We start from the raw sequence: 10000 nt of genomic DNA on the forward strand, positions 1-10000 counted from the left end.
TGAGGCAGGTCCTTAACACTGATTTAGGTCCTTAACACTGATGACTGTATGTGAGGCAGGTCCTTAACACTGATGACTGTATGTGAGGCAGGTCCTTAACACTGATGACTGTATGTGAGGCAGGTCCTTAACACTGATTTAGGTCCTTAACACTGATGACTGTATGTGAGGCAGGTCCTTAACACTGATGACTGTATGTGAGGCAGGTCCTTAACACTGATTTAGGTCCTTAACACTGATGACTGTATGTGAGGCAGGTCCTTAACACTGATTTAGGTCCTTAACACTGATGACTGTATGTGAGGCAGGTCCTTAACACTGATTTAGGTCCTTAACACTGATGTCTATAGCAGTGGCTCCCAAACCTTTTCAGGTCAAGGACCCCCAAATTGACACTAATTAGTCCGCGGACCCCCATTTGAAAAGATATGCCAGGGACCCCCATAAGAGAAGATTTGTATGGCTCTAGCAGTGATTCTCAACCCGATTAATTTCAAGGACCCCCAGTTTGACGTGAATTAGTCTACGGACCCTCATTTAATGGCATTTCTATCTCTGGGACCCCAATTAAAATTGTAAAACCAATGTTAATTTAACTCTGAGAGTGTACAAATGGAACCAAATGGACCCGTATAGGTTCCATTTGGTTCCATTTGTACACTCTCTGTACACTCTCCCAGGGATCTGTACTGCCATATTTCCCCATTACAAATTAGCCGTGACCTTCACGGTCACATGGTTACGTTTAATGAACCAGACCTGCACCTTTGTTACTATAACAGACTGCACTCTTCACCATATCCCCCCTCTTTCCTGCTCAGTCCTGCAGTTTTCTGCACCTATCAGGATAAACGTTGAAGTTATTGTTATATTTATAATAATAGCTCAGATAGTTCTTTGTTTACAGTAACAGATCGACCATTAGAGACGGTAAGGTCTTCAAGAGGAAGTTGATGGCACTCTTGAAAGTCCTGAAAGGTGTTATGTAATATGTTACATTGCTAGCTATACGTTGGCACCATCACAACGTTCCCTTCAGTTGCAGATCCCCAAATCCATTAGTCTCTGGAAATATTGTCCGAGCTTGCAGCCTTGCACTTTCAGATGCGCAGCCATGTCAGCAGAAAGTTTGTCCCCAAAAAAGTTTCCCCCCCTTGCAATGTTTCTATTTTTCAATGCAGAGGACATGGAGTTGATGTTTTCCCCCAAATCCCAGACTGAAACAGACTGACATTGTACACCATGATTTGAAAGCTGACACAACTTTGTCTAACTGTTATATATTGTAAACGCCATTGCAGTTTCTTCCATCTACCAGTCGAACCTATATGAAATATCTCTTTCTCTCTGTCTGTCTGGCTTAAGCTCTCTTACACAATCTCTCTCCATGTAGGTTTTGAGAGCGACATGGTAACTCTGGTGTTGTCTATCGGTCGGTGTCACTCACTGCGACATCTCGCGCTGGGGAGAAACTTTGCCATGAAATCTAGGTCAGAAACGTCTCTCTTTTTCCAACCTAGTATATTTCTCATTATACAAATTTGGAATGCAATGGATGCAATGAATACAATGCATTTTAAAACTGTTTTTAATATTTAATATCATATTGTTTATGTCCCTCAAACGTATTTCTAATGGTTTGAGCCTAAATCACTCTGATATCAGTTCATGTAATTTATTTCTGGATTCTGAAGCCGTTTTAGCTGCAGTACCACAATGTCCTGAGGTATTGGGATATGCAAATTTATCTTTGAGTCATTATGACTGATGCTAGATAAATCCAGGCTTGTTTCCATTCCATGTTGATGGAAAATCAACAATGGCGGACATTGTAAACTGAAGACTTAACTGAAGAGGGTGTGGAATTATACAAAGTAGGATGATACAGTTGACATCACGGATATGACTAAATCAATTGAGCTGTTCCTGAGAGCAATTTCCATTAAAGCCTCTATATGATGAGAAAGCCTGCATGTTCAAAATTCGTTTTTTGTGGGGGTAGAAAACACACAGGGGAGCGCAAAAAACACCAAGAATTTTTGAAAAGTTGAATTTCATGTTGTAGGACCTTTAAATCTAAATTAATTGTTCACTGGTGTCATGTTTGTGTCTCAGAGATCTAAGTCTAAATGAATTGTTCACTGGTATCATGTTTGTGTCTCAGAGCTTTGACTGACGTTCTTCAGCGCATCGCTCAACTCATACAAGAAGAGGAGTGTGTGAGTGACACCTCTTAATTCTTCTGATCTTCTAAACAACATGCAATTTTACTGAGCGGGGATTTGAAGTGACTGATTCATATCTCTGTCTATCTTCTATCTCATCCGTCCTGCATGCACGCCTCATGCACATTCTGCACATTTAGTAGATATCCAATCAATGAACACTTGTAGGTCTGAATTACAGTAAATGTGTCTGTAGTATAGTACTCTAGGTCGGATGTGCATACCGCCCGTTGGGCTTGAGAACATTTAGGATTTTAAAGGGATGGTGAGGTTTTTGTAATTTTTCTTATTTATTTTTTTAGGTTTTCTGAGCTCAATTGCACACATGAACTTTTAACATTCAGTAGATTTTCTGTGTTCTGGGGTTTTCTGGCTCAAACAAGTGCTCTGATTTGCCTGTGGAGTGTGAGGTAAGACTCCACAAATGCCATATATGACATTACAATTTGCCCAGCAGATGTCACTGTTGAGGCCTGTCTGCCTGTTTTCATTGCAGCTCAAAAGGCTTCAGAACACACAGAGAAACCCACAGACCACTGACAATCCACTGAATGTTCAAAGTTCAGGTTGTTTGGGTGTAATTGAGGTCAAACCTAAAAGAAAAACGAAAAAATAAATAAATAAATGAAAATGAATGTCATGAAAGATTCCGGTTCATTTACGATTCTCTCTGTTGACGGTCCCATTCCTTAACGCTTCCCTTTAACGATTCCTAGGGGGTCCCAAATGGACCCAAACAGGTCTGTAACTGTGAGAAATTTATGGTAATAAAAAAGTTTGAGAACCACCGGTATTGTATTTGTATAGCAGACCTGTTGGAACATTTTTTTTGATATCTTGAAAGTGTGAGAACTACAGATCCGGAAGGCATTTGTAGAAGCAGCCTCAGGTCTTAACCCATTCAGGACGGGAACCCCTTTTGGCGTTTTTAAGCATTATGTATACTTTAGCTATTGAAAAATAGCAGATCTACAAGCACATAGTGCTTATCTGCTAAAAATTGTGAAAATGTGGCACAAATCTTTGAATATATATTCTTTCAGAGCGAACGTTTTAACTCAAATCTTTGCTTCTGGGGGGTGCCTGGAACACCATATTTTCAGACGGGTGTCCGCGGCCAAATACAGATAATTCTGGGGGTCCTTGACATGAAAAATGTTGAGCACAGCACAGGGTTTTTCAGAAAACCGTTAGGATTTAGAACCTTTTTTTTTTTTTTTAGAATTGGCCTCAGTCCTAAATGCATGGGTTAAATAAATAATGACTATATTCCTGTCTTCCTCCCCCCCCCCCCCCCCCCTCTCCCTCCCCAGCCTCTAGAGTCCCTCTCGGTGTGTGACTCGAAGCTGAAGGCGGGAACCACCACGCTGATCAACCTTCTGGGCAGCAACGCCACACTGGCTAAGGTTGACATCAGTGGGAACGCCATAGGCGACACCGGGGCCAAGATGCTGGCTAAAGCACTGCTAACCAACACTAAACTGAGGTATACGTCTTGCACACAGACCTAAGAGGCCATGTTCTTGGTTACTGTCACTCTGGATTACGAGCATCTGCTAAATGCCTAAATTGTAAAGACAGAATGGGTAAAGAGATAACCACCGATAAGATACAGTAAAAGTTAGGACGGAGCAAAGATCTTAGATGTGTGCCTGCCAATCGACCTGTCAGTTAGACAGTTTCCTTAGTTCTTCCTTCCCATACAAATATATTTTTGGGGCATTTACTGCCAACATTCTTTCTCCTTTGTACTTTCATGGCTCTATTTTCGTCTACCGTATTCGTATTCGTATACTGTACGTCTACGTTTCGTATACCTAAACTACTTATTTTTTTACTATTTTGAAAATCATTTTCTAATAGTTAAAATAACCAATCCAGCTCACAACGTGTCTTTGTAGATTGGCTATTAAAAAAGAAAAGAAAAGGCAAAGTAGTTTAGGGGTAAGGGGTTTAGCATGGACGAAAATGGAGTGTGTCCCCAGGACTTTTCTGTGGTTTGCAGTTGGTCTTTAAAGCTAACTGTGTAGCGTAGGCTGCGTAGCATTTAAGTAAACACGTCTTTCGCTCTCTAGGACTCTGGTATGGGACAGAAACCATGTGACTGCAAGGGGCTACCAGGATGTGGCTGATGCCTTGGAGAGGTCTGCACAACGCACACACATGCACGCACGCATGCCACGCACGCACGCACGCACGCACGCACGCACGCACGCACGCACGCATGCAGGTGTCTAACGCCACGCGCTCTCTGTGGGCGTGGAATTCTTCCACATGTAATAATAGATGAGCCTATGGACTGATGTGGATGATGGATAGAGTCATTTACAGTGTGTGTGTGTGTGTGTGTGTGTGTGTGTGTGTGTGTGTGTGTGTGTGTGTGTGTGTGAGCACGGACACACGCATACGTGTCTCCATAGGAATTACACCCTGCAGCAGATGTCCCTCCCACTTTCTGATGCCACTCAGAGTTACCGTAACAACCCTGACAAGACAGAGGAGGCCTTGCAAAAGGTGTGTGTGTGTGTGTGTGTGTGTGTGTGTGTGTGTGTGTGTGTGTGTGTGTGTGTGTGTGTGTGTGTGTGTGTGTGTGTGTGTGTGTGTGTGTGCGCGTGCGTGTTAATGTGCACGTGCAGTATACTCGGTATAGTAGGTATTAATTTAGCATTTGCCTGTTTTGTGCGCGCGTGCGTGCGTGCGTGCGTGCGTGCGTGCGTGCGTGCGTGCGTGCGTGCGTGCGTGCGTGCGTGCGTGCGTGCGTGCGTGCATGTGCTCAGATTCAGCGGTGTCTGCACAGAAACAACCAGAGACTGATGGGAGAAGAGTTCCAACAGGGACTAGGAGTCAGAGTGCAACACGCTGAGAAGGTATAGGTGTCTGTCTGGCTGTTCCTATAAACAGCTATAGTGTTTAATGTTTGTGTTGTCTGAACACAAACATTAAACGCCACATTGACAATGAATGGAGAATTGATGTCATGTCCACCCATGTCGGTGGGAACCCTTGGCCAATAAGGGACCACCATTCTTGATGATGATGTACGATGATTAGAGCGCCCCTCACTTCACACGGGTGTGATTTTTTTACCCACAATTTTGTAACCCATTTTTCACCCAGTTCCATTTGCCTAAGCTGTAATCCTGGGCGCTACTCTAACTCTGCCAACCTGGGGAGAGCCCAAAAACTGAGCTGAGGAGTGAGCAGGCCGCTTCTTATCACCTTGCAGGTGCCCCGGCTGACCAGGGGGACTAGCAAATTAAGTTTAGCCAACCGCTTGTGTTACATGACATCACAGGCTGCTGTGGTCCGTGCAGGCTAGCTGGCTATAGGCTAGAACGTGACATGATTAATGTGTCCCTTTACAATTCATACTGTAAGTGTAGGTCAGTGTAACCCAGAAGAACACTGTGTTTTCGTCACCGCGGCGGTACAGTGACACAGTTTCATGCACAGTTTTATTTCTTCTTCCCCAATCATTCTCAGTTTGGGATGGGACGGTGTCACTATTATTGTGGCAAAATTAATGAAAACTTAATGGCAATTAACGATAATCAAAATATGTTTTAAACTTAAAATTACACTTTTGTTAAACCACTTGAACCCCCATCAGCATCTCTATTCTGGGTTGGGAACGTTCACCGGAAATAGCCGATCTACAAACTGGCCATGCAACATGTGTTTTAGGCGAATGGGTTTGTGTATAGCAGGGGTGGGCAACTTTGACGATGGAGAGGGCCACTATATTATCCACACTCACTCCAGAGGGGCCACAGTGCATGTTTGTCGTAGCAAAAATAGCCGATCTACAAGCTCAAAACGCGTCGCGCTGCGACGCGTTTTGAGCTTGTAGATCGGCTATTTTTACTATATTTGAATTGAAAACCTGAATAAGTTTTGCCATTTTTTAATTGGAATCCTGAAAAGTAACCTTTTGAATGAATTTCAAATGCATTTAGTTATAGTTATGTTAACTTTATGAACTGTTAACATAACTTCATTGGACACAAAAAGACAATAACATTTTAATACTAGTCATTAAGTACTATAGTCATTTAATACTAGTCATGAAGTAATTAAAGCGAGTTTGGAATTGTAACCGCTGAAATCAATACTTATCAGTATTCTGATATTAACATACGGGCCGCATTAAGTGAAGGTGGGGGCCGCATGTGGCCCCCGGGCCGCCAGTTGCCCACCCCTGGTGTATAGCGTCCGTTAGAGAGTTTATAAAGTGGAACTGAATGTGCAGCTCTAATTCATCCTAGTGTATGGCTGAGTTCATCCTAGTGTATGGCTGAGTTCATCCTAGTGTATGGCTGAGTTCATCCTAGTGTATGGCTGAGTTCATCCTAGTGTATGGCTGAGTTCATCCTAGTGTATGGCTGAGTTCATCCTAGTGTATGGCTGAGTTCATCCTAGTGTATGGCTGAGTTCATCCTAGTGTATGGCTGAGTTCATCCTAGTGTATGGCTGAGTTCATCCTAGTGTATGGCTGAGTTCATCCTAGTGTATGGCTGAGTTCATCCTAGTGTATGGCTGAGTTCATCCTAGTGTATGGCTGAGTTCATCCTAGTGTATGGCTGAGTTCATCCTAGTGTATGGCTGAGTTCATCCTAGTGTATGGCTGAGTTCATCCTAGTGTATGGCTGAGTTCAATTTCACCATAAATGAAAATCTCCACAAGACGATTATTGTGAGCATTTTTTTTTATCACAATAAACTATAACGATCATCGTCCCATCTCTATTCTCTGTCTGTCTGTCTGTCTGTCTGTCTGTCTGTCTGTCTGTCTGTCTGTCTGTCTGTCTGTCTGTCTGTCTGTCTGTCTGTCTGTCTGTCTGTCTAGTTGGTTCAGGGTCTTTGTCGGCGGTTGGAGAACAGCCTTGAACCTCTGACCCCGTGCAGCCTCCAGGAAGTGCAGGCAGACTTCCTGTCCGCAGAGGAAGTGCTTCACAACACCAGGACGTTTCTCAAGGTACAGATACACATCATGATGTGCCCCCCCCCCCCCCCCCCCCTTTAAATTTAGAGTAGCCAATTATGTTTTTCTTCCCGCTGTAATGGTTATGCCAATGAATCCCTCCCCACACACATGTCTGTGTTGTCACTGCTGTTGCATCCTACTGGCTCACCTGCCACTGATAGCCAAAGTGCACATTATTTATTAGGACACAGAGTAGGAACCAACAGATGCATATGTTTCATTATGTGTATAATTTTCCCCAGTCGCAAATCAGCAGGCAGTGACTGCATTACTTATTCCTTTCCCCCCCTTGTTGTTTTTCCACTTATAAATGTATTATTTCCCCATCATTTATAAATGTGTACTAGTGTAGATATTCTTCTGTGAGATTCACTGTGAAATTGTTTTCAGATCCTAATTGTTTATTGGAAATGTCATAACAAATAATTTCACACAATAAAGGCTGCCTCAGACACCGGCAGATGTTTTAGCATTCGTATCATGTCCCCTTCCTTCACGCATCACAATCACAATTATACACTAATTGTGAAATTGGATGGATTCCCTCAGCTGCTTCCTGCCCTGTATGAGCTGGGTAGAAAGCCCTCTGGTGGCGATGTGCTGCACTGCATCTTGACTGACGCTTCCACTACACTGAGTAACGAGATAAATGGAGACATACAAGTACGCACGCACGCACGCACGCACGCGCGCACACACGCACACACACACACACACACACACACACACACACACACACACACACACACACACACACACACACACACACACACACACACACACACACACACCTTGCTACATGGCAAGTAAATAAAAAGCTTTTGCTTGATTTAAAATGACATGAACAACGGCAACGCAGATACAACATACATAGTATAAACATGCAATCTCCCAGTAGTTTAGAGGGTATGGGCATGCATAAAGTGAATGGGAAATCGAGTAGCAAAGTGACAGGCAAAGTGAGTTTAACATTGTTTAACGTCGTTTAATGCAATCAGATATAGGACTTTTCTGTTTGGATGTATGGGCTGTCAAGGCCAGAAAGTAGTTTTTGCCACTCAGTAGGCGTTCCCACATAACTTCCGGTATGATGATGATGTCACGCGCATACCCTCTATTGAATACAGTACAGATGTGTTTACCACGTGTGTGTGTGTGTGTGTGTGTGTGTGTGTGTGTGTGTGTGTGTGTGTGTGTGTGTGTGTGTGTGTGTGTGTGTGCGTATCCGTGCGCGTGTGCGTATCCGTGCGTATCCTGCGCATGCATGTCAGGAACTGGCCCAAGCCCTTCTGACCGGCATAGAGGGTGTGTGTCCGCGAGTGGTCCAGCGGGCCAACGTGTGTGAGCGTCTGGCCGAGTGTGTGTCCAAGAAGAGCCGGCAGCTGGACACGTTTCTGGCCCAGACCCTGGTGGAACAGACTGGACACATCCTCGCCCACACACTGAGGTAGGGATGTACCCATCACATTGTTTAAACTGAGGTAGGGATGTACCCATCACATTGTTTAAACTGAGGTAGGGACGTACCCATCACATTGTTTAAACTGAGGTAGGGACGTACCCATCACATTGTTTAAACGGAGGTAGGGACGTACCCATCACATTGTTTAAACTGAGGTAGGGATGTACCCATCACATTGTTTAAACTGAGGTAGGGACGTACCCATCACATTGTTTAAACTGAGGTAGGGATGTACCCATCACATTGTTTAAACTGAGGTAGGGATGTACCCATCACATTGTTTAAACTGAGGTAGGGATGTACCCATCACATTGTTTAAACTGAGGTAGGGATGTACCCATCACATTGTTTAAACTGAGGTAGGGATGTACCCATCATATTGTTTAAACTGAGGTAGGGATGTACCCATCACATTGTTTAAACTGAGGTAGGGATGTACCCATCACATTGTTTAAACTGAGGTAGGGATGTACCCATCACATTGTTTTTGCTCCTGATCCGATTCAGATCTTTTGATTTTGAGCATCTGCCAATACGGATTTTTCCCGATCCGATATTTATATTTTATAGAACACGTTTATGCCATATCACAATAGTACAATATCCCAAATCACAGAAAATATCCAGTCTAATATCATGATATGGATATAATATTGATAGTAGGGATGTCCCGATCAAGTCTTTTGGCTCCCGATCTGATTCCGATCATTTGAAAATGACGTGATCGGCCCCGATTTCCGATCATCCGATCGGATCGGGACAACCCTAAACTGAGGTATATAAACTTTTTAGACTCTGGTAGTCGGTGTTGATTTTGATTTTAGTTTCTAGTCATAGTCTTTTGAATAGTTTTCATTTAGTTTTAGTCACATTTGAGTCACCTGGAATGTTTCAGTGTTAGTCTAGTTTTAGTCGACTAAATATCATATGATTTTTAGTTGACTGAATCTACAGTTGATTTAGTCGACTAAAATGTATTTTGGTGGGCCTTGATGCCGTCGCAATGGCAGATTTTACACTTGCAAGTGTAAAATGACTTGTGTTTTTTACTTATACTGGAGCTCTTGTCCACTAGTCCCTTCCTAACATTTTAGTCTAGTTTTTATTCGTTGACAAAATTGTCAATATAATTTAGTTTTTGTCACCGTGGCTTAGTTTTCATTTACTTTCCATTTAGTTTTCGTCAGTGAAAAAAGGTAGTCCACGAACATTTTTCGTCATAGTATTAGTCGACGAAATCAACACTGACTCTAGTGGAACAGACTGGACACATCCTCAGCAACTCACTGAGGTAACACTTTAGACCCTGATACCATAAAATGAAACCAA

At 43.1% G+C, this 10000-nt stretch overlaps 1 protein-coding gene across 1 annotated transcript in view; it reads left to right on the forward strand.

The window, feature by feature from the left end:
• carmil2 (capping protein regulator and myosin 1 linker 2) overlaps nt 1-10000 on the forward strand; it is a gene marked incomplete at its 5' end in the record, with an annotated part of 85396 nt that overhangs the window by 20836 nt on the left and 54560 nt on the right. Inside the window, 9 exons of the mRNA XM_079502344.1 lie at nt 1394-1490; nt 2165-2219; nt 3539-3711; nt 4301-4369; nt 4646-4739; nt 5003-5092; nt 7072-7200; nt 7759-7872; nt 8481-8656. Of these exons, the coding sequence (XP_079358470.1) occupies nt 1394-1490; nt 2165-2219; nt 3539-3711; nt 4301-4369; nt 4646-4739; nt 5003-5092; nt 7072-7200; nt 7759-7872; nt 8481-8656 (997 nt within the window). The remainder of the gene's footprint in view (nt 1-1393; nt 1491-2164; nt 2220-3538; nt 3712-4300; nt 4370-4645; nt 4740-5002; nt 5093-7071; nt 7201-7758; nt 7873-8480; nt 8657-10000) is intronic.

This window comes from Electrona antarctica (assembly GCF_951216825.1).
Source record: "Electrona antarctica genome assembly, chromosome: 5".
NCBI classification, from domain to species: domain Eukaryota; kingdom Metazoa; phylum Chordata; class Actinopteri; order Myctophiformes; family Myctophidae; genus Electrona; species Electrona antarctica.